This window comes from Triturus cristatus, chromosome 1_2, assembly GCF_964204655.1.
Source record: "Triturus cristatus chromosome 1_2, aTriCri1.1, whole genome shotgun sequence".
In the NCBI taxonomy this organism is placed as follows: domain Eukaryota; kingdom Metazoa; phylum Chordata; class Amphibia; order Caudata; family Salamandridae; genus Triturus; species Triturus cristatus.
Window position 1 is genome coordinate 921942840 of NC_140580.1, and position 25490 is coordinate 921968329.

Genomic DNA, 25490 nt, shown 5'->3' on the forward strand with positions numbered 1-25490 from the left:
GCCCATGATTGCCAGGTAAACATCATATCTTACGTAGCAAACCTAACCATACCTGAAGTAAGACACTAAATTAGGTACTAGCCATTTACAAACGACTGTCAGTTTTTTTATACAAATAGACTGTCGGAGAAGCATTGGTTCTCATTCTCGTACTGCAAGCACTTCCCACATTGTAGGCAACTAGTCCACAGTGTCTTAATGTTACTGTGTGCAAAGCACCCAAAAAGTGAGTGATTCTATTCTGGACCATTGGTAAAACTAACACTGGAAGCAGTCTAGCCTCATACAACACTCTAATTGGCGGTGTCACCTGAACTGTTAAAACAGATTTAAAATTAGCACAGAGCTGCACTGGCTCTTGATTAAGGAATTAAATTCTTAGGTCATTTTAAACCAGCTTCCTTGATAGTTCTAATTAAACATTGGAGGGAAAGCCGCAGTTATGCCAGTACACCAGTGATTGACAGCATAACTTCTGTGGGTCATGATATTTATGTTTGCGAGTTACCAAACTGCAATTCAAGCAAAAGGTAGGACTGAGCACTACGGTATAGAGAAATCTGCGCTGAAGGTTAAGAAAAAGCAGAAATCAAAGCAGAAATCAAAACAGAAAACACGGCCTGGATTAGCCCCATTACAGGAATCCTGCATGGGTGAACATAAGTTGATGGACCATGAGACTGTAATAAAAACAGACAGGCACTAGTATTCTGATAGCTGTTACTCCCGTTCTCTTCAGGACTCTGGTGACTGTAAGAGGACAGACAGGAGTGGACGGACTAAGTGTCACAGGAAGGACGAAAACGTCACACAGAAAACAAGCGAGTTTGATTGAAGTTAGCACCAAGAAGAAACAGAAAGGTTTGGATTCAATTACTCATTTTAAGAAAAAGAAAGTGGCCGGTTTCGTGGTAAACATGCCCTGTGAACAGGACTTGGGTCAGCAGCACTTCTGGACAATGCAGCAGAAGTGACAATAGCATGGCAACTATTGACACACAAGTTGATACACAGGGTGGAAAAGTAAGCCCTCACACAGGGTTTTGAGAAGTTAAAATATAAATTAAAAGTGATATATTGCGTAGGATCAAAGATATAAACTGGTCTAAATGATCAGATGCTTACGATATTAGATGCTTACGGTACCAGCGTTGGAGAGGATTCCTGGCCTCTGATTTTCACATGGGATGCACCTTAAAGTCAGGAGATTAAGGTTATGGATCATGTGAGTCAGGCAACAGTTTTTTCCCCCACATTGTCTACCAAATCCCTATAGTCGGGTTAAGAACATGACCTGAAAACACATATATTCAGAAAACTACCCATGTTCTTTCAGAAGACTGCAGAACATTCTGGAGCCTAACCACGTCTGTCCTAATGCACATCATTACAAGCTTTCCTCCAGCACGTCTGGATGACACTGACTCACTTCGAACGTGGGCAGCAATTAGCAATGTTCCGCACTGAATCACTTCAGAAAAGATGAGGGAAGATTGACAAATAAGCAATATCCCAAACCTGCCTTCTCCGACATTCAAATCGCCGAACTCATGTTTATTCTTCAAAAAGGTCATACCTGCTAACGACGACGTGCAAATTAAAAGTATCCCTTAGTAGCAATGGGAGTTACAGTATTTTTCCATTTTATTGGGATTTTTATTTGTGGTTTTTAAAAAAACTTAAGTCGAACTAAGCTGGTTTACTTCACATAACAAACAAAAAAAACTTCAGGGAAAGAATCTACTATTCGCAGCTGGGCAGATAAATATTTATTAATGGCTTATAAAGCCAAACCGATATAGACACTGGTGCTCTCGCACTTTTAAAGTAACTGGCACAGTTTTCTGATGCCGTCAATGACATCACCTGTGCTACTCGTATTGGCACTGCCCGTTGTTTTCTACCAACAACTTGTCATTCTCCAAACAGTTCAGTAAAAAATAATTTTCCAAGTCGAGGTCATGTTATTTATGGGTCCAAATTTTTACACTCAGATTTCAACAGACTCAGCCACCAAGTAGAAAGCACCACCCTGATAGGTCCATTAATGGCGCAGCAGTTAAGATGCAATCTGAAGCTTAACAATGAATGCCAAGTAGAGGTTACAATAATTTATGGCTTTGGTGCTTTTCACACCGTCTAAACTTACAACTTTAAGCGTTGCACAAAACCATGAACCTTACCACCCACAATTACTGACATGCCTACAATGCATTAATCCGGGGGGAAAAAAATATACCCCAAGCCTTATGTACATAACTGCTGCAACAACCAGTCACATTACAAAGTTAAAACTCCAATCAAAAGACCACACAGAAAAGTGCATGCAACCATGCCCAAATACTCAAAGAAACTCAAGTCTCTTCCTCGTGCTTCCCACACCCTTACACAAACCAACTCACAACAGGAACAGGCCTTAAAGGGGAATAAAAGCTGTTTAGCCAATTACATTTCTAAACAGCGCTGTCTGAGGACCGACGTTAAACACAGTAATGTGCTCCTCGCACTTAACCACTTGAATGCCACCGACTAACAAGGCGGGAGGGACAATGACACTATTATCTGCCATTCCACGGCCCAGAACAACAATATTCCATTGATCGTGACCTAACTGTGCTGCCTTCACATCCCTTGCCACTCAGAACTTCACTGCTGACGTGGGAAGCCAGCAACAAGTACAACCAGCAGCCAACAGTGTGTCAGAGCGTCTAGGCATTTCTGAAACTGTTCAGAGCAGCCCGAGATTGTCATTCCCTGAAAGCTGCAGAAATACAGAGCGAGGAATTTGAAACCCGTCCATGCCTGGATACGTCCACAGCCCGAAGCAGCCTCTTTGGAATCCGAGGAGTCGGACCTCGAAGCACTATCCTTGCCTCGACTAGTCAGTCAGCCGAAGGCACAGCATCATCACTCAGAAGAGGGGCTGAGGCTGGGGGAGCAGGCTCCAGGACTGCACCCGCTCTTCAGGCTAAAGCAGCGTCCTCGGACTCACGCAGGAGTACGGAGCAAAACCATGTGCACGTTCGGTTACAAATTCAAGAGTGTGCTCTCTCTAAAAACACCACCGTATTGAGTCTCAGAAAAAACTTTACACGTGGCTTTCACTGCGATAAAAACGTTATATTTTGAGAGACGAGAAGAACCCCGGGATTGGCACACAGCTGGGCAATCCTTGGGCAAGGATTCATGGCTTGCTGGTGGTTTTGCAGGTTTGGGGAAGCCCCCTGAATAAGCGAGGAGGAGCACTTGTTAAGTATGGGGTTGCAGAAAGCCTTGCACTTCGAGGACTGAAGTTAAATCCTACCCCAAACCGAGCATGACTATTTACCAAGCACATAAAAGAGTGATGGGAGGGATTCTTGCAACTTCTCAAACGACTGGCAAACACTGGGGTAGCATTTCAACCCATCATTCCTTTGCCCAGCATGCCACCTCAGGGGGCATGGTAGGCAAAAGACCAATGGGTTGAGAAGCTACCAAGAGCAAGTGCCAGTGGTTAGACATATTGCAAGTATTCTCCTATTACCTTTTGTATGTTTGATATAATGCACTATGTGGCCATGGGAATGCCCAGACGTGAATCTGTGCCACTGGAACCAAGCTAAACCCAACTGAAGAGCACGAGTCATGGCACAGCCAGTCTGGGGTGCTTGTGTTCCGGTTCATAGAGGACCTAGCTTGGGCCGGGTTGTTCCTATTGGAGCAGAGCCAAGACGGATTTGAACATGGCTGGGCCAAATCTGAGCTGGCATAGTGGACAAAAGAACGATAGATTGAAATGTTATGTCAAGTGAGTGCCTGTGGTTAAACTTACTACAACCATCCTCCCATCACCTTTTGTGTTTAATCAATTCTTTACCATGGACTAGTTATGTGTGTGCTCTGGTGGGATTTAAAGGTGTCCAACATGCAACGACCAGGACAGTTAGGACCACAGTGAAAACAACTTCCTGGCACAAGGTATACTTGTAATGGATTTACAGGTGGATAAAGGAGCAGTTCATGGGGGTCGCTGGGTTAGGAAGAGGCACCTGTTCCATAAAGACTCCAAAAGTTACATTTGTCTCATTGGTTCCCAGCCCTCCCACTAATCCTTCTTTAATTGGCGTGCAAGTATCCCTACCTCCCTTGTTGATACAATTGGAATCTAGCCACAATTGGAAGTCCTGCCCCATTCTGATCCTTACCAAGGCTCAGAAATAATATCCTGTTACAGAGTCAGCAAATGCTACAATTCCCATTGGCGTGATGCTATTCATGGCATCTTGGCAACGCGTACAAATCAATATTGATGCATTGCAGTATTACGGCGATTAGCCTGCAACGTTGTCTTTTACAGGAGTTCAACATCCATTCAAGTTAACTTTACGTGAACGCCAAGTTTCGTAAGGCCAAACATTTCCCAAAAAAAAGGACACGTATGCTACTGTAGTGGACATTTATACATAAAAGTGGAATACATCTGTCCCTTTTATCCCCATATTAAACAATGCTAGAAGGGGCACAGCTGCTTCATGACCAATGCAAAACTACTTTCCTGGACTTTAACGGTGCAAAATACATCTCCACTCAACCTTCACGCACTAAGCGAATGTTCGCAAACAATGCCAATATGTTAGCGGCAACTGGTACTGTTGAATAGAACAGGGTACCCTTTTCACAATCTAGTTCTCTTTAAAAATACATTTTCGCCTTAAAATAGCATCCTTGCTTCAATCTAAATAAAAAAAGAATGTCCCACAATGGAGTTCCAAGCATTTAGGACGGGTTGTAATGACCAGGGTGTTGAACCTGCAGTGCCCCCACTTACAGTGTCGGGCGGACCTTGGAGGAGTGCTGGGATTTCCAACAGATCAAGAAGCCAGTGTCACAAGGCAGTTCAGGCAGAGGTTAGTTAAGAACTACATCGTTTTGAAACCTAGAAGTGAGGCTAATTTGTCCTCATTGCTTCTGAAATCACCCTACACCGGATTGCCTTGCTATGCCCACCTTTAGACAACTAGCAGATTTTTAGCTTCATCTTGTGTTTTCCAGTCTTGAGCTTATCCAACCTAGTGTGACTGCATCTGTGGGAGGGTGAGTCTGCGAAGCCATTAGGCCATTTTCCACTACGCACTAAGTGTTCATTCCCATTCAGAGCAGATGATATGAGGGACCTGGAACACTGGTGAGTTGAGCTGCTGCTGTGCAGGTTGGTGGGTAGCATAAGTGGGAACACAATAACTAAAAAGATTCAGGGCCAGCAGAGTCCAGGGGTCCCAATATTTGCTATTTCATGTTGATGGCCAAAGCAGGGCATGGCAGGGATTAAGTTAGGCATGTGTGCCAGAGGAAGATGGGAGCCTGATGATATCCATGTCAGATTATCAGAAAATTGTATTATGAGACTTGAGTGCACCTATGTGCTATCAAGACAACTCTCCCATCTTAAACGGGCTGGTGAGTAACTTTGGGAGCGGACCATGATGCTCACTGACCGGTCTAGTTTTCAGTTGTGATGTTATGGCCGCTCAATCTCACCCTCTCTGCAGGACAATCAATTCGTTTAGCAACGGCATTAGCATAACAATGAACCTGGAAGCCCAGCCCAATTCTTGCACTGTCCCATACTTTACATGGTGCTCAGAGCCTGGAGAAAGGTAGTTGGTGGGATGGGCTGTTGCGCATAAACACATAAGGAGACTGGCTGCACTCATATCTCTCTCAGTATAGGAAATTCAAGTCTCCCTGTACCATCCTGAAACTTTTTTTTTTTCCCAATCACCCTTCCCAAACTTCTGCACACAACGGTTCCCCATTTAACATTTTCCCCAGGTGATTTCATAACAGACTCATGTCCCAAGAGCAGGGTGACCAGGCGTCCCGAGTTTGCCTGGACAATCCCGATTTTCTGCCAACTGTCCCGGCAGATTACAGGAAATTAAGTTCATGTCCCGGTTTTTAAGATAGGGTCGGCTACAAAGGGTAGGAGGTATCTTTTTATCTTTTCCAAGGCAGGGATAGTTAGCAGCTGTTATAAGAAAGCAATTTAGTTAACAGGCATGCTACCGGCTCTAAAAATGGCATTTTATGTATGTTCTTACTGCCTCTTCTGTAATTCTCTGCTGAGGAGCGCCGTCATTCTGTATGCTGGGTTGAAGTAAAATTGTAGTTCTTCTATTTTTGGGAAATGTCCCGATTTGTAGGTCTCGCTTGACCCAGCGCATGCGCTGGTATGGCGAGACTTTTTGAGAGGGCTCCAAAAAGTGCTACCAGGCGAGCCTAGAGCTACAGTGCATGTGCGCGGACGCCGCTTTTACCCCAATTACTTACACTTTCGCGGCCGCACGGCCGCTTTGATCGCGATCACTTTCGCTGCCGCACTGCCGCTTGGCATAGCCAATAGGTCTCGCTTTTGGGACCTTATAAGGATTTAGTTATGCAACTGTTGCATGGCTAAACACTTATAAGGTCCCAAAGGCGAGACCTATTGGCTATGCCAAAGCTTGTTTGCTTTAAAATTCTGGTCACCCTATCCAAGAGGGAAACTGAAAAGCATATCAGCACAATTATAGAGCACCTAAATCAGTCCTCCTTTCATTCCTATTGTGTAGCTTTCCTGGTAGATTATGGGGACTGCCACGTATGTGACAGATCGGTATAATAGTCTGCATACAGCCTTTATCTCTACCTCTTAGAGGTGAGGTAGTCTAACGTCCCCACCACCCTAATTAAAAGAGATGGTGCCCACCACAGTACAGCCTTGTCTTCCCTGTACGGGGAACCATTAGCCCGAACCTGAATGAGATTATATTGTAGGAGGGACAGATGTCCGTGCTGTATTTCTACTGTAGGGCAGCCCCTTCCCACAGAGTATGTGCGTCCTTATCATATGGCCAGGTTAGGAAAAATTACCTGAAATAGGATTCCAGTTCTGGTATTACTTGACAGCTGTGCAGAATTTTATATAATTTCTGTGTCCAAGGGGCTGGATGTTTTCAGAAATCTACTTGGCTCGTGAAAAAATCCGCTTGGTGTCATGTAGTGAGATGACAAATTTCTGATTATATGAATCTGTGCACACCCACAATCTGTTTAAGGGTATTCACCAACTCAACACCAATATCTTCTCACATTGGAAAGGATTGAATATTTGCTGCTAACAAAGAGCAGGAGTTTCAGGTTTGGGAAAAAAAGGGGTGTAAGGGAAATTAATTTGCAGTCGCTCAACAGCATATACACAGAGGTACATTTGCTCATCGTTAAATTAAATTAGCAAAAGTGTGTTAGGAGTATGGCTTCCAAGACTACTTTTGTACATTATTGTGAATCCCTGAAAGTTGTAAATCTGCACCAATGCAAGGAAATATCTGCTGGTGCACTTTTGTAACCATCTTTAAGAATAAGACCCAATTTATTTTTTATGCAGTCCAAAGCGTTGCCCATAATAGTTTGACAATGATACTTTTTTTTCCATTCTTCAATATTGGCACGCATCAACAAAATTATTATACAAAATAGCATTTAAAGTTGCACAATAGTTTAGCACAATGTTTTATGCAATGTTTTGTGTGCATTTTATGTAGAAAGCAATCAATCACCTATCTTGCACTTTTGCTAGTGTTTAATGTAATCAGGGAGCATACGGAGAGCATTATAAAAAGCCTTTAGTTGCTACATTTTGCAAATGTATGTACGCTGTCAGTAAAGCAAGCTTAACTCATAGCTCACTGCACTTCCATAATGCTATGCCAAGGGCTGAAATTTAAGAGGCCACCAAGGGCGAAAGCCATTACGCGTACTATGAATGGGTAATTTACAGCTTCATAAAAAGCCGACTTTGTTACTTAGCGCTGTGTGCGCCATCAATGGAACTGTGACTGGCAGCGCCACTGGCTTCTTGCATGGAACCAGTCTAGTAGGCGAGGCCGAGAACAGCACCGCATGGGCATGCACTGGGATAATTGGCACTGGTTCCAAAGGCACCAGAGACAGAGGAATGCTTTGGTAGCAGACAGCGCACAAAAGGGTGGAGTGGCAATTTGTGCATCTCTAACATGGTCTGTTTGATGACAGATATGAGAAAAGCAACAGCAGATAGCCCTGAAAAATCCAATGGAGCTTATGATGCACATGCACTAATCCGAAGAGAAGGATATCAATGCTGGAGTCTGGGAACAGTGCCACCAACTTCATGACCTTTCAGCTGAGAAAGAGAAACTTCTGGAGAAAAAGGGAGGTCCCTTCTTGTGTTTCTTCATTGTAGAATGACCTCTACCACTCGGAAAAGATTCACCTGGAGGAGAACCAGAGAGGGGAGGCGCTTGCCTCCGACATCACCAAGATACACTTAGTTTTCCTCTTTCATTAAAGTAACTAGAGACTAACTACAAATGCCCATCTTTTTATGAAAATGTTGGAAAACCAATAGAAGGAACTCTGGTTCCACATCCAAAGAGAATGTTAAATTTGTATTTATTTTTTTAAATAAGAGGGAGGGCTGACATAAGCACATTGCATTAAGTCATATACGGTGACCAGCTAAGCAGCGCCGACATGGATAGGCGTTGATGGTGAGCGATTGATATGGGAAGAATTGTTCTAGATTTAGTCTAATTTTTATAAATGAGTAGATGTGCGAGCATTCTATAGAAAGATAACACCTGCAGATACGGACTGCTACTTGAATATTTTTGTTGCACAATCTTGTAGAATATTTGATAGTTTACTGGTGGAGAATAACTATCTCGAACTGCTGGCAAGATGGGAAAGAAAGGCAGCGTACTTCTTTCAAAACTAGAAGAATGTGGCCAAAACGTTGCAACACCTCTACCTTGAGAACACAAATCGTTCAGCTCAATTCCATCTCAGTACTAAAGGAATGGCGCTTGTACTCAGGAATTCTGACTGAAAGACTAACAGGATAAGACAAATAACACAAGAACTATGATAACCAAATTGAGTTTACAGGTATTCAACTTCTTTAAGATGCCATTCACATATTTACAAAATCGTGATATCTTTAAAAGGAAAGTTTAGGTCACATAGATTGCTTCTTTGAAGCCAGACACTGGCTTGTTTCAAGTTGTAGCTTGATTTAAAAAGAATATTCAGCGCTTCCAGTAGACAGAACACTTACAGAATTAAAGACGACAAAACTCTGTTTTGAAAGTTTCGAGAAAGTTTGCCAGACTATAAAAGGGATCCAGTCCATTGCAAGTGCATTTAACACTAACCAATAAAATGAATATAGAGCAGTTGTCACTGGTCGTGGTTCTAAACAGTAGTTCCACATGGTGTAGGATTCGGACAGCTTTAAAAACAGTACTGCCAATTTGCATCTTAAGTCTGCCAGTTGATAAGCTTGTGAGAGCTCAAAAATTGTTCGTAAATGGTAAAAAGGCCTCAAAAATTGTATTTAGGTAAACTCAGCCTGCAAAACTGTATCAGATTCAGTATAGCCATGCACAGACATGGTTAAAACATGTGTCCAATAATTAAAGCAAGCCTCCTTTAGTCTTGTGTAACAGCTGATCTTTCTAAATTGCTGTACAGTGAACTTACACAATAGGGATTATCAACACCACGGAGTCTTAGCTAGTTGACTGTCTTCCTAAAAGGTACTTTCTCAAAGCAAGACAATGCACATAAAATCACACCAGTATTATCAAATTTATAAACCATCAAGTGCTTCTGTAAAAAAGACTAAAGCTTAATTCTTTCCTGCGCTGAACATTTCTAGACAAAAGAAGCACTGGAACACAGTAGGTGTTACACATTCTATGAGCATTGGCAAAGCCAATAGGTCTCGCCTTTTGGCTGCCACAGCAGAATATTTGGTGTTTCCAAAACTTTTTGCTTACTTTGGGCGTACCATTAGCCAAAAAGAACACAAAAAAGAAAAGCACGATGACATGTATGCACATGTTATCACACGTGCAAGCATGTTATACCGCTACAATGACCCATCATGATAAATTATGCATGTACATGCGGCATGATCGGCCAGCATATATTTATTCCTTAATTTTTTATGGCAGTCACCACTCTTGAAATGGTAAAAATAAAGGCTGTGATAGGTGGTAGATCAACAGGGGAAAGGAGTGGAGGAGAAGTGAATAAGAAGCAACAGGGAGTGAAGGGGGGGGTGGAAAGCACTAAAAGAGTTTGAGGTGACAGGTACATTATAAAAATAGGGAGGGGTGGTTGAAGCAACACACAATGGGAAAGGGAATGAGTAGGGAGCAACAAGGAGTGTGTGCACGGATGATATTTGAGGGCGAAAGCAGCTCGAGTGAGACAGCAAAAAAAATCCACCCTTGGGAGTGCTGCAAGAAAAAGTAGTTCACCTAATGTGAGCCGTGGAAGGATAAAAGTCATCCAATCAAATGGACGATAAATAGGATGTGAAATAAGGGAAGAACAAACACTTAGAGGAAGGAGGAAAGCCATTGAATAAGAAGCAAGCAATTGAGATTGACAAGAACCAACAAATAAGCAATCGACTGGCCCAAAGGACATTCTAGGTATTGGTATTTTCTGCAACAGGTGTTTGACAGCAAACAGCCAAAAGCAGCCTGTAGGTGAGACCTAAAAATGGGTTAATTTGTAATGGGATTAATGTTGAAACACAAAAAAGGAATGCGGCACACAAGTACTCAGTTGATGGAACTTAGTCCAAGTCACCTTTCTTATAGCTTTACCATTACTCTGTCTCAGTCAATAGCTTTTATAATCAGACAAAAAACAAATAGTGGAAGTTAAGACACAAAAATAAGTTTCACATTATTGTCATGGAGATTGGGGAAACAAACGTCAGGGTGCTACAATCAGAGCACAAAAAGAACTGCGCTACCCTGGGTGCTATAAAAGGATGCAACAATGAGGATCAATACATTTTTTACGTGTTAATTCTCCAGTTACAAAACAAATGCAAGACTGCGTTGCGTGGTCATGCAGCAGTTAGCCATCATTTACACTGCCTATTTGCGTCACATACAGGTAAATAGGAATATGTAGCAGAAGTAATGAAACTGTTTGGCATGAGTGGCTGTGTTGTAGAAGAGGCATCATTCACGAAATAATAATACATCATTTGTATCACAGTGTGCCAGGATGGGTCAATGCATCCGATATAAACTAGTCAAACAATCAAAAAGGCACAAGGACCCAGAACTCCTCCTGTTCAGGCCTTCTATGTTGTGGGCACTTCAATTTCGGGGTGCCATACCTGCGTAGCGAAGTGGGGCGTCCTTATCCAAAGCTATGAGAGGAGGATCCAGCAAAACAGCGTCATCATTTTCTGTTACTATGCCATGATATGTGCTTTCAATCCACGGCTTGTGCTTGTTAACTGCGGAGAGAGAAGACAACTGCGTTTAGGATGACAGAACACACATTTTATCTTGCCATGTTTTCTGATTTGCTTCGAAACGCAAAAAAAATTACAATCTGAACTTAAGTCTGAGAATACAGAATATACAAATCACAAAGACGAAAAACTCTAATAAGATCAGCTCCAAAGGCGCATGCTTTTAAGGCTCGGCATTGTACCATGGATGGCACGCCTCAATTGTTTGGAGAAAGGGCTCATATGTCAATGAGGAGTTTTCGATGAAAATGTATATTTATGTGGCAAGTGCAGTATACAAATTATCATGATTCGTCATACCAATAAAGCTTTCTGCGCACAGACATCCTAAAGGCGCCAACTTAAATTGTAATTTACAGTGTACCGTTGTAAAGCATTGTAATTTTACATGCAGTTAAAAAAAAAAAAATAATAGTCAAAGGTTCAATTTTCAGACATCAATCCAAAAGGTTGGTACATGTTAAGGGTTAAAACTTAACCACATTGCTGAAAGAGGTCTCTATATTAACATTTTAGAAACTCAGAGTTTATCCTGCTGCCAAATATAGCTATTCACACCACTTAATGCGGTTAAACAAGCAGTGGAATTTTACTTCCCTATTATTAATCACAGTGTCTTCCAGTTTCAGAAGCAGCTCCCTATTAATAAGAGGATCGCTTTCAAGTCTCTCAGCTTTCTTCATAAATACTTTCTGACCTAACTGTCTTGTTACTAACAGTACCCCTTATCCAGCTGCCTCTCTGCCTGCCTCTCTCTCTCTCTGAGAAAAAACTAAGATTAGAGGGACATTATAGTTTGGTGAAAATGTCAGTTAAACCATGGCATTTTAAACAAACAAAACAAATGAAATTCACGAGTTATAGTTCTCAAATAACTAATGCCCAATTTAACTATAACTCATGCCATTTATCATGCACTGCTAATTACCTCCAATGTTACATAACTCATGACATGTTCGAGGAAATCATTTATACATTAATAGCGTTTTAAATGAGATCATTGGTGACAACACCGTGCATCGCGGGGGCGCGAATTATAGTTACTTTAGGGTGCAAGTTATTTATACTTTAACTATAACTGGTGAATTTCAGCAGTTTTGTTCGTTTAAAATGGTATGTTAACTGTCAATTTCATCTAATTATAATGTACCTTTAACCTTTGGTGTTTTCAGTGTATATATATTATTTTTTTTTTTTACTGGAAAAAAAACGAAAAGGTTAAAGGGACGTTATAGTTAAGTGAAAATGTCAAGTAAAACATGCCATTTAAAACTAACAAATCCACTGAAATTCCATGTCAGGACAGGAGGCTCAGATTATGCTTAACTCATTTATTCACTCAGCAGCCTTAACTAACATGTTTATTCAAAGAGTACAAATCCCATGAGTATTTGCAACAAATCAGCAAAAAACCAAAGAGAAAGTCCCATATATTCAACTTCAAGGAACAGCACTTCCTCTTTCTTCGCTGCTCAGCAGCCAGATAAGTGCTTTTCCTTAACCTTTCATATTAACTTATAGTACGCTTTGTTAATTGATAATTTGTCTTATTTAGGCTTTAAATAACGCACTCCAGCCATTGCTATTAAAATCCCAGCATAACGAAGGTTATTTCCCTCTAGGGGGTGCATCCAGACAGCCTCACGAGGCATTCACGGAGGGTGTGCTGCCCCCATCTGCAGGGCCTCCCTGGGCTTACTCAGATACACCTCACTTTCGTGTGGAAGACGCGGGGTACGATACTGAGCAAGAGGCATGCAACATCTCCACAGTCGCGGCCTCAAGCTGCATGGCTACATTTGGCAGCATTCCCAAGGTGCATCTCGTAGCCACGAGAAGTGCAGTGTGGCAATCACACCAGCAAGGGGGGGGGGGGGGGGGGGGGGGGGGGGGGAGGTGTGTGTGTGGAGATTGTGTGTCTCTTTGTAGGAGACCCATCCCTCCCTACCATATTCCGCACATTCCTTAGTGCGTGTCTCACCATTCTTGGCTGTTTCCCCTTCCCCTCACAGTGAAAAGCTGTCAGCCGCGTTCTTGACTTCAAACTTTTTGATGCCGAGACCCCCCATAAAAATGTTTTAGTCGTAAGGACCCTCTCCCGACAAAAATTTCTAGAACCTGGTACTCTTATCATTGACAACCATAAATGTTCTCCAGAGAAACGGTCAATCTGTGGTTGCTCCTAATAAGTACCAGTTTAACACCCCAATATTGAAATAAGAAACAAAAAGGTGACCAGTACAGCTTCACAAAAGGCCTTCTACAGAGTAACAACACCTGTTGCTCCTTTTAGTAACATTTGAATCTTGTGTAAATAATTTTGTTTTGTTAAAATCAGCAGATTATGCGGCAGATGATGGATTATGTGGCAAATGTGGAAAATTTATAATTATGCTAAAATCGCTGCGGCTGCACAATCATATCATTCCAGTGGCCCTTGGTATAACAGCTGTAATGCATGGGCTGGAACATCATTGCATGGCATTAGAGAAAAACCATACTATATTACATAGGATGCTGACAGTTGGCATTTACAACTGCATGTAACTGGAGGTAGCTGAACATCATTCATCATAATTAAAACATACGTATGTTTTTTAGGTCTATCAACATCAGGTAGCTACATATAAAATAACGGGCAGCTTCAAAGAATAATAAATACATTTTACAAAGTTGTTACTCAGTGGGAAATGCACTATAATAAATTATGAAACCTCTATTAGTTAATGCACTGCAGAAGTCTGTGTGAAACCAGAGAGCCACAGAATTAAATCATGGTTGGTGCAGTGGAGAATATTGACCTGTGTATTTTTAGTGCAATGAGGTCCCAGCTTGGGACAGAAAGCACTATGAATATGTAAGTTTTTACTTTATACTTGCATTACACACAATACAAGATAGACTGCTACATAATGTGCAAAATGTTTTACTATAAAATGGTGCTTTTAAAATATATGGGCTACTTCCAAAATATAATGGCTTATTTATAAGCCCCTTGCCCGCTGGTGGGTACTTTTAGGTCTCGGCTAGCGTAGGCTGCGCAGACATGCGCAGTCTCGCTGACGAGATTTAATGAGTCAACGTAGCTTTCACTAGCGGGGTTTAAACCCCACCCCTCTTTTCCATTGACTGGCGTCACCGTTTATGCTAAACAGTGGCCAGCCATTGGAAAAGAGATTCCAGTGACGTACACTTTTCTCTTTTAGAGCGTCCCAGTTGGACTTGCTCGCTTTACGTGTGTGATAAAAGGTTTCTCATCTTTATGGGGCCAAACACATGGCCCCAATAAGATAAGAAAACTTTTAGCACAAAAGGAAGTCCGGCGAGCCAGTCCAACTGGGACGGCTCTAAAAGAGAAAAGTGTACGAACGAAAAACGTCATGGCGAGCGCTTGTTTCTGCGTTTAATCTCCTAGTATTCATTTTAAAACCAGATCATGTTTGATTTAATCTGCCCAGTCCCTGCTTCAGCCCAACGGCTTAAGAGTGCAGTCATGCCGTCGCCTGCATCACTGTATATTCAGCACTTTTATTAGTGTATGCTGTTTGTTCCATGACACAAACATCACAAATTCTGCATAGAACTGACGAGTAAGTACCTCCTGTTTTTATTTTTTTAAACGCGCTTGGCTGTATTGTTTCTGTTGTGCTGAAGTTCCAAAGAGCAGACTTCCAACACTATGGTTTCAAGCGCCTTTTCATTTTTAATATCCGAAAGTGATCAATATTGTGCTCCCAAAAATTGTTGTGTCAGGGTTTTTCTGAAAGCCATATAAGCAATGTTCTTTATTTACGAGATATTTGATCAGGCACTTTCTACGACTTACTGCAAATACGTTACTGACAGTACATTTCTTCAGTTACTCCTATAAAGTGATTGAAAAATGAGGAATACGGGCACCTGAATGCTGCATAGGATGTGCCATCAGCCCCAGGACTGCGGAATTCATATATATATATATATATATGGTCTGTCCGTATGGAATTCTTGCCACATGGAAGAGTTTCTCGTAATTTAGCCATCGCCGTAATAACCACATTTCCACATTAGCAGCCTCCATTTGTGTATGGGTGAGGGAGAGAGGCAGATGTGTATGCCTGAGGTAGTGTGTGTGTTTGAGGGAAAAAGAGAGAGACAGCAGTGTATGTGAGAGGTGAGAGACAGCAGTGTATGCGAGAGGTGAGAGACAGCAGTGTATGTGAGAGGTGAGAGACAGCAGTGTATGCGAGAGGTGAGAGACAGCAGTGTATGCGAGAGGTGAGAGACAGCAGTGTATTTGAGAGACAGCAGTGTATGTGAGAGACAGCAGTGTATGCGAGAGGTGAGAGACAGCAGTGTATGCGAGAGGTGAGAGACAGCAGTGTATGCGAGAGGTGAGAGACAGCAGTGTATTTGAGAGACAGCAGTGTATGTGAGAGACAGCAGTGTATGTGAGAGACCGCAGTGTATGTGAGAGACCGCAGTGTATGTGAGAGACAGCAGTGTATGTGAGAGACAGCAGTGTATGTGAGAGACAGCAGTGTATGTGAGAGACAGCAGTGTATGTGAGAGACAGCAGTGTATGTGTCCTAGGGAGAGGCACCAGTGTGAGAGAGACAGCAACGTGAATGTCCTAGGGAGAGCATGGTGTGTGAGAGACAGCAGTGTGAGAGACAGCACTGTGTGTGTGTGCGTGTGTGTGTGTGTGCGTGTGTGTGCGTGTGTGCGTGTGTGCGTGTGTGCGCGTGCGCGCGTGCGTGTGTGCGTGTGTGTGTGTGTCCTAGGGAGAGCATGGTGTGTGAGAGAGACAGCAGTGCCAATAGCTTAAACTCTCGCTAATGCTATTGGCATTTTAAATTAGAATGAGTTTTATTTATGTTTTTAAAAACAAAAGCAAAAAGAAAAGGCATTGTCATTTACGATGCCAATAGCTCAAAATTTCGCAATTAAGAGAAATATTGCAATGCATATGCTGGTGTTTTTACTGTTACTTATTAGCTGAAACAACGTCCCTCGCTTTATCTTCCTGTGGCTCACCTTACCCTCCCACAACACTGCTCGCAGGCCCCTTGCTATCCTCGAATCTCCCTGTGCATCCCCTCTCACCTCACCAACCCTCCGAGGCCAAGTGTCCAGTGTTCATATGGTGTTTATGTTGTGAAAGTCGGGGACCTCTGCTCTTTCCATGAATATCTTTTTATGCTGTCCATGACTTACTCTGAGCTCCCCTTCACCTCCATCTGGGAGACGCAATTAATGCTTTTGCAATAACTTAATGGAAGGTACTTTCTAATTATAATAGGCAACATCTGTTTGATTTTAAAGAAAAATAATTATAAATCGTATCATTTACTGTGCTCACAGCGGATCACCTCTATAAAAGGATGGCTAAATTGGGTTTTGGACTCCTATATGTTTTTTTTAATGGCGATTATAGCAGACTAGTCCAGTGAGCACGTCCGGAAATTTCAAATGAGGCCACGTCCACTTGCAAAGTGAACAAGCATTTGCAATGCAATAGGTCTCGCAGTTGTGAGAGTTTGAGCTATTGGCAATGCCTTTTATTTACATGTTGGTTTTTAAAACATAAATGAAAGGCATTGTCATTTACAATGCCAATAGCTTAAACTCTCGTTCTAATGTGCGCCCGAGGGTTTCTTGGCACAGTATAACAGATGTTTATTACACCATCATCACTAATTGCTAGTGTGTGCCTACATTGTCTAAATAATACAATCATGCCATGATCCATCTCCCAAACCACCATTCGAGTGCCTGAAAGAGTCCAGTTTGAAAACAAACTTGGTGCTCTTTTAGCACTTCCAAATCCCCTGTGCAGCTGCAGGAATTTGCCGAAGCATCTCTGCTGTGAAAGGTCATTACAGGATCCTTAAAGCAGTGGTTAACTTGTAAAAGACTACATGCTGGTTCCCAAATGTTTACACTACACAATGTTGGGGATTACAAATGGCAAAGATCGCTCGTCTTGATTTTGCCTCATGGTTCTTCAGTCAACCATCCGAAACTCCCTGTCCCTTTATTTCGCTCTTATACGGTCTTTTTCCTCCCTGTTTTCTGACTTAGTCATTGATTTTCCAATGGATCAGACCGACACCTTCCATGCACAAACTAGGCACAAAATAGCACTTTAAAAAAAGGTTTTGTAAAGCTTCATCAAAGGGAGCAAGAGTTATTAGCAAAACAAAAAGGGCATTTCATATGCAGACACTCACCTAACTATAAATAGACATTGCAACTGCCACTGTTGCATGAGTGATATTTGCCTTACAACTTACAAAATTCATAGCTCTGGATCCCCTTGCCTAATTTTTATGGTATTTGTGTCTTTGTTCTCATTACATTTTTCTCTGCTTTTCTAAATTGTTTTGGGAATGTCACTCCATTGTGCGCTTCACTTTAAAATTGTTGGTACTGCTTGAACTTAACATGTACTTCTCTGGGGACTGACAATACATCATGTTGAGTGCAGTAATACACTGGGCTGCTCTGCGACCATGTTGAATAAGGCCTACGGTGACTCATCTACGTGTTTTGTTTTACTAATTACTCACACCACTATACTTCGGCCCTGGACCAGTAAAAAAACTTTTTTATTATGTTTAGTAACAGAACATTGCCTCTACCATCAATGCAGCCAAAACAGTGTTGCTTTGGCAACAGTTTCAACTCAAAAATATTTTCAACTGTCATTAGTAGCCAATCGCTTGCTCTCTGTTATGGCCCCAATTCTAACCATAGTCTTTCAACTATAAAAGCTGAACTTGTCCTCCCTAATTAAATGCACCATGCCCATTTGTCATTCCTGGGAAGCATATACTTGCATGCCACTCAGGACCCAATAGTGGCAAACTGTGCCTTGCAAACAAAGACCGAGGGCTAGGAAAAGTAATCTAGATAAGCACGTTAAATCCAGCCACCTTCGCTAAAGAAAATAGGGAGTACTGATCACCCAACAAAGAGAGAAAAGCGACCCTCCAAGGTGGGATAAAAAAAAGACATGACCAGCGAATATGCAAAGGTTGTCTACTGCTGAGCTCGCATTAAGGCTAGTACGGTTGCAGGGCCACCAACAGGCACAATTTAATTATTGCTGCCCGATTTCAAAAGTGGGAAAATACCTCTTTGATTCTGCTGGAGATGGCACTTAAAACTAGAAAAATCATCTTTTAAAACAAGCACATCTTACACGTCATAAGTATTACTTCTCTGCTGTCAAAATATAAAATTACTTCCAACTTCATAAGTAGTGAGCAAAATAAAGTGTCAAAATCTAATTCCTCTCAGTACTTTGAAACGGAGTATTAATGGTGGACAAAGACGCGCTTCTCGGAACACTGACAGGCTGTTGGTTCCATGCAACTTCTGGTACTACTATCTACACATGGAGCTTAATAACCATAATCCAGCAGGTACACGTGCAACTCTGACATGGCTGTGCTCTGGCCCATCCAGAAGAACAGACGCTTTCATAAGAATGAGTGAAAACTAGATCTTACGCGGTGACATCCAATAGACATCACTGTTCAAATATCTTCCATCTCATTTATTAGACCAGGTTCTTGCAATCAACAGAACTAAAGAGGCCAACCCCTTCCTAGAGTTATATTTACAATAAAGCACACCACCACAAAAGTGATATAGGTACAAAACCAAATGTTTTAAGATCCCCTCACTAAGAGCGGCCATGAACACGGTTTTCTCACCTACTGCCAAGTGCAATACCACTCAGACTACTAGACCCATTCCTTTGGGAGGTTCTTAGTTTGCGACAGGATCTTCACGCCTTCGGAGCTACTTTATGAGTGGAATTAGATTGGACATCCCCACTGATCACTTTTATGTAATCAATTCTCTAGTCTTGCTACTTTTCGAAAAGTTCCCCATACTTCATGAATGGGTTGGAGGTGCCTGCACCGCCACACTGAGCAAGTTTACTACATAAAAAAAAAATCTATAACGCTGAAAGAGGAGACTACTGCATATAGCAGATCTGGCTTTAAGAAAATACATCCTACAGAGCTTCTGGCCCAACCTGCATCCCCCTAGAAGCATCGAGAGGGATAGGCTTGAAGACAGCATGAAAGATGCCTACATAACAGCCTCCCAAACATCAGCCAATGGGATGTTTCTGGAACAGGACAATGATACTGTATTTTCTTTATTGGTTTTAGCATGAATTGTTTGATAAGCTTAAATTCATGATGCGCCTAAATTCATATTTGTTGTACGATTTGGAAATGCAAAGGGCCTGACAACGGAATAATATTGCAGTGGGCTGCAACACATCAGTTATTCTAGTGAAATATACATCTCGTCAGAGAGCTGTACCAGAAAAACAATCACCAAGTCTTTCCATAATTTAACATCCCCTGCTTTGCGAGCTTCCTCTTGGCGACGGGTCCTCTAATTATGATTGTTCAACTGCATCATATGGTTGGCCCTCCACAATTCGGTTTCTTTAGCTCAAAATGTTGCTGCCCTGATGACCCATTAATTCTAAATGGATTAATAAATCATGATTTGTATGTAGACGCTTTGCAATACTTTTTTCACATGTGCACTGCGTGACCAGTTCAGCACAGAGAACCTTTTTTCTTCATTATATGAATAACGAAAGAGTATTAAAATAGAACATAACTGCATTCAACTGTTATGACATTGTATGGCCAGCAGTTTAGCAAATATGGATTAAGGTTACCTTGGCTTGGTTCATGAAGTGCAACTTTTAATATATACTCAAGGAACCATAGTGTTTTTATTGGGTTACTGGTTTGTGTCATTTTACGGTGCCACTCACTGGGTGGGTTCAACATCTGGTGAATGTAGCTGGTCATTCAGATATATTGTAGTGTTGAATGTTGCTGAGATTAGGTGGGGGCGGTCAGATTTAGAGTCTTGCAGCAGGTGGTCTTATCCGTGGCAATAAACATTGGAGTTTGTAGTGTTTGCACTTACAATATTATGTGGAGTTGCGAGGTCGTGTGTATTGTGAGGGTAGTGCCCTAATGGAATGTCATTTAGTGATTCAGGGAGAGATGTGGTGTGGTGAGACTGATGTACGTGTGGTGCAAGTTGCTGCTTAGATGAGCAGAGTGAAAAATGATGAGGAATTATGTAATATTGGGGATTAGTGTCTTTTCAAGAGGATATTTTGTGGTATTTGTGCCGTGGCAGAAAGAGTGTGGATTGTTTGAAGTGTGTGTGGTATTCTCTGCAAGGACGTGCAGTAATGTGGCAGCACGGATTGTGTTATCTGTAAAAATACCTCAAGAGGAGTGATGAGATGTGTGCACGATCTGTTGGATGATCGAGAGTAAAGCGAGACTGCGTGGTGCTAGGTGGGGTGATTTGTTGCATGGTGTGCTGTGGGTTGGAATGTGATCCCTTGTGTGGCTATACACTCGGGCCAGGCTTGGTGATGTATGCTAGGTCAGTTAGGCCAGTGTGCAGGGTAATGTGGATGTTGGGGTGTGCTGCCAGATAGTATTTAGTAATTTTGTGAGGTGTAGTTTAGGGATTTATATTATGGTGTGTGGTGTCTGTGAGAAAGTGCCATCTTTCTTGCATGGTATACCCCCACTTTTTGCTGAATGTACTTTGACTGAGTGTGCCCTGGGCCTATGTTCCTTCCCTAAAACACAAATTGGCAAACCCTGGCCACATGTCAGCCCCTGGTAAATGGTACCCTAGGTACCCAGGGAAGGCATCTAAGGGCTGCAGCACTCATTGTGACACCCTAAAAAAAAAAAAAAAAAAAAAAAAAGAAAAAACACACACACAGTGTCTGGGTACAAGAGAAAACAAAGAGTCGACATGGCACACATCCCTGTGTGCAATGCCCACCACCTACACTGCCATGGCATACATCAGCCACCCCTCTAGCTGGGTGCCCTATGCCAATGGCATGGGCGCAGGAGCCCTGTGATACTATGAATGTACTTGGCCTGAAAATTCTTACCACCTCCGTCACACACAAGGCGGGACATATACATGACTGTATCTGCTCCAATATCGAAGCGCTTAAGGTAGACACCCCACAAGTATTAACCTGGACAGACCATAGCTATATCCCGTTCAAATTCCCAGTGACATTCCACTCTCGGACCAAGAAAGCTAACGATTCCCCAGGGCCTGCCATGAAAGGACCCTGTTGGAAAGATCTGATTGGCCAATCAGACTTCCTGACAAGAGCTGACAAATCCAGACCAACTCAGTCTGGCGCTCCTGACGGAGACAGTCAGGCCTTTAGGGAATGGATCAACACACTCATAAAGGGCCAGGAGTCCATCCCTCCCTGTTTGAGGACCAGGAGAAAACAGAGACCCACCGTCCTGTGGTTCTCTCCCACCCAAATAGAGGAACAAAGGAAGGTTAGGGCGCTCGAACGGAAGTGGCGACTTAACTATACAGACCTTGAACAAGACATGTATAAAATCGCCCGTCGCCAATACCATGGTTCGATTAAAACAGCCAAAAGGGAATACTATACGGAAGCCATTAATAAAAGCAATAACAAACAAAAAGAAATCTTCAATATTGTAAACACATTTACTAACCCTAAACCATGCAGAAAGACATCCCCCCCTCACAGACCCTCTGCAACACCATTGCAGACTTCTTTGAGGGTAAAATCTTAACACTGACCAAAGACTTCCCGCAACCTCATAACAATGAGGAGAGCAAGGCAATTAATTCCAGATTAAAAACTCATACCCTGACCTCTTTTCAACCTGTAAGCCAAGAAGAAACTCAGACAGAAATCCTCAAAATTAAATCAGAATCCCCCTTTGACCCCTGCCCCCGTTGGTGCTACATTCACTAATAGAGATTGCCAACCCACTCATTAATAGCATCATAAATTCCTCACTCAACCATGGTCTGGTCCCCGAAGAATGGAAACTCGCAGCAGTCAAACCCTTGCAAAAAAAAAAAAAAACACTACCGGACCCTACTACCCTCACAAACCTTCGTCCCATTTCCCTACTTCCAGCTTTCTGCAAACTTACTGAGAAAGCTGTTAATAAACAACTCACTGCTTTCTTGGAAACCAACAACATCTGGCATCCCAACCAAGCAGGTTTCAGATCCCAACATTCTACAGAATCAGCCCTAATCTTCTCCTCTCAAACCCTCCGTGCAGCACTAGATCAGGGAAAGAAAGCAGTCCTGGTTCTGTTAGACCTGTCCGCGGCGTTTGACACGGTGTCCCATACCATTCTGTTGGACCGTCTAGCCGCAGCAGGAATTGTCGGAACCGCACTGAGCTGGATAAAAAGCTTCCTTGCAAATAGGAGACAAGTGGTGGTTTTAGGACAGTACAGGTCAGAAGAAAAGTTAGTAGGCTCCGGAGTCCCTCAAGGCTCCTGCTTGAGCCCCACACTTTTCAATATATATATGGCCCCACTAATCAGCCTCATCTCATCTTTTGATATAGATACCATTGCATACACAGCTCATTCCGGTGCTGGAGAATGACACCTGTGAAGCCGAAAAAAAGCTCCAAAACTGCCTTACCGCCACGTTCAGATGGATGAACCTAAATCATCTCAAGTGCAATAGTGGGAAAACTGAAATTCTACCTTTCGGCAAAGGAAATACCTTCAACCCCTCATCGTGGTGGCCTGAGGACGCCATTGCCCCCCCAAGTACTGCCTCCTGAGTCCGTAACCTAGGGATCAAATTTGACCCCTCCCTGAGCTTCTAACAGCAAGCCACAGCCGTAGCAGGGACCTGCTTCGGAATTATTAAAGGGCTCAGGAAATTTTACGACCTAATTCCCATCTCCGCAAGGAAAACGGTCGCAGTAGCCCTCATCACCTCCCGCATCGACTACTGTAATAGTCTATATACAGGGACCAACAGAGAAGTCTGCCACAAATTTACAAATGGTACAGCATGCTGCAGCCAGACTAGTGCTAGGATGGAAAAAGAGAACCTCAGCTACAGCAGCAATAAACTTCCTACACTGGCTGCCCATCTACAAAAGGGTGCTCTTTAAAATTCTACTGATCACTTTCAGGGCTTTCAATGGAAAGGGACCCAACTACATACTGAAAATGTTCAAGCACTACAGACCCACGCGATGCCTCAGGTCTCAAGGGGCCAATCTTCTCACCATTCCCAAATTCAGACTCAATACTAAAGGAGGAAAATCCCTGGCGGTACTAGGCTCCAAGGCCTGTAACCTTCTTCTCTCTCTCATCTCCGTCAAATCCCTACAGAAGCAATTTTCAGAAAGGCCCTCAAAACTTGGTTTTTCACTCTCTCCGAACAGCAATGTAAAAACCTAGTCTAGATACCTCCCCCTTCCTTCCAGATCTACTAGGATTCTTAAATCTCGCAAAGATGCTCCTTGGAGTGCAACCTGCGCTTTATAAAAACCCCATCACATCACATGACACATCACACTACAGTACCGAGGTCCATTCCTGGGCACTGTAAGTGCAGTGCTGCCATTTTAGAGTATATGGTGCTGGGAGCTCGTCAAACACGAACTCCACAGCACCATAATGGCAACACTGAAGTGAGAAGTTTGGTATCAAACTTCTCAGCACATTAAACCCACACTGATGCCAGTGTGGGATTTAATGTACCAAGCACCCCAGAGGGCATCTTAGAGATGCCCCCTGAAACCTAACCTACAATCCACGTCTGTTCTGAGGCTGCCTAGGCTGCCACACAGCAGACATGTTGCTGGACCCCTGGGTAGGAGAGCCCCTGCTCTCCTGGGTCTGCAACAATGCACATCCTGGGCGAGGTGCTAGATCTCCTCCCCCAGGATGGACAGGGGGAAGCTTCAAATGCATGCCGCCTCTGTGAGCTTCCCCAGGCCACTGCAACCCCCCACTCTGGCGGGAAGCTTGGCCGGAAACCCCAAATAAGGACAGGGGATGTGCCAGCCTGCCAACCCCACCCTTCAGGTGGGGAGGCGAGGTGAAGCACATCTCCGGGCTCTCGCCATCTTGAAGATTGGAAGCCCTGCCCAATCAGGACTAGGCTACTGCCCCCCTCCCACAGGAGAGAGGCAGGATAGGGGTGTACCCACCCCAGGACAGGGACCCATTGGTCCCTGCCCTTCGCCTACCTGTAATGCCCCCTAAATCTAGCATTTAGGGGCACCCTGAACCTTCCTTCCCCAGATTCCAAAATCCGAAGAAGAGCTAGAAGAAAGCAGACCTGCCCTGCAGCTGCTTAGAAGAGGAAGACACCAACTGCTTTGGCCCTAGCCCTACCGGCCTGTCGACCCTCAAACCTGCTCCTGCTCCAACCCGGCATCTCTTGTGGCCAGCACGCTCACAAACACCGGAGGACCTGCCTACCTTTTGACTCTAAGCCCCCTGGGACTCCCATGAGTAGAGGCTCTACTAAAAAACTACTTCTAATCCATAGCAGCAGCCCGGAACCGTGAACCCAGCACACTCTGCACCCGCCAAGCCTGGCCTGTGCCGGAGTGAACAAAGACCACAAGGACAACCCCACAGCGACTGTGACCCCGAGTCCGGCACCCAAGGACCTCCCTCGACACTCCTGAAGAAGCCTGCAGCCTCAGAACCAGGTGCCCCCCCAGCCGCGATCAACAGAGGGTAAGATTTCCCAAACACCAAAAGGCACCCCTGCACCCGGCGCCCCCTGCGCCCAATCCCGGGGTACCTACCTATCCTCTAACTACCCAACTTACCTCTCTAAGTGGTGGTGGCACCTGAAGAATCTTCGTCCCCGAGCTTGCAGTCTTTTTCTAAACCGGAGATTTCCCATTGAAATTACTTGAGCGCCCGAAGGCTCAAAAGCACCCTGCACCCAGCCGCCCGAGTGGCCCTGGCAGTGCAACCTCTACACCCATCTACTTTCCCACTTGCCCCGAGTAAGTGACCAGGAGCCCAGCTCCCACAGCCGCGTGGCCTGCTAGTCACAAGCCACCAACCAAGGCCCCCCTACCTCTCATAGGATAACATTTGGCCTAACTCTCTCTGCACCCGGCCGCCCTTGTGCCGCTGAGGGTGAACCAACCGTACCTACCTGACCCTGAGTCTATGCCCCGAACCTTAACTCTGCCAGTCGAGTACTTACCTTTAAACCGATAACTCAATTTTCTCCATAGGGTAACATTGACTGGCTTTTCCTGACATTTCTTCTAAGTGTG

The 25490-nt window shown here is 43.5% G+C and overlaps 1 protein-coding gene across 4 annotated transcripts in view; it reads right to left on the reverse strand.

Moving 5' to 3' along the window:
• Positions 1-25490, reverse strand: part of CLSTN1 (calsyntenin 1) — a 442723-nt gene that overhangs the window by 337461 nt on the left and 79772 nt on the right. For all 4 annotated transcript variants that reach the window (XM_085609788.1, XM_085609783.1, XM_085609779.1 and 1 more), the window contains exon 2: positions 11210-11332. In XM_085609788.1, the coding sequence (XP_085465914.1) occupies positions 11210-11332 (123 nt within the window). The remainder of the gene's footprint in view (positions 1-11209; positions 11333-25490) is intronic.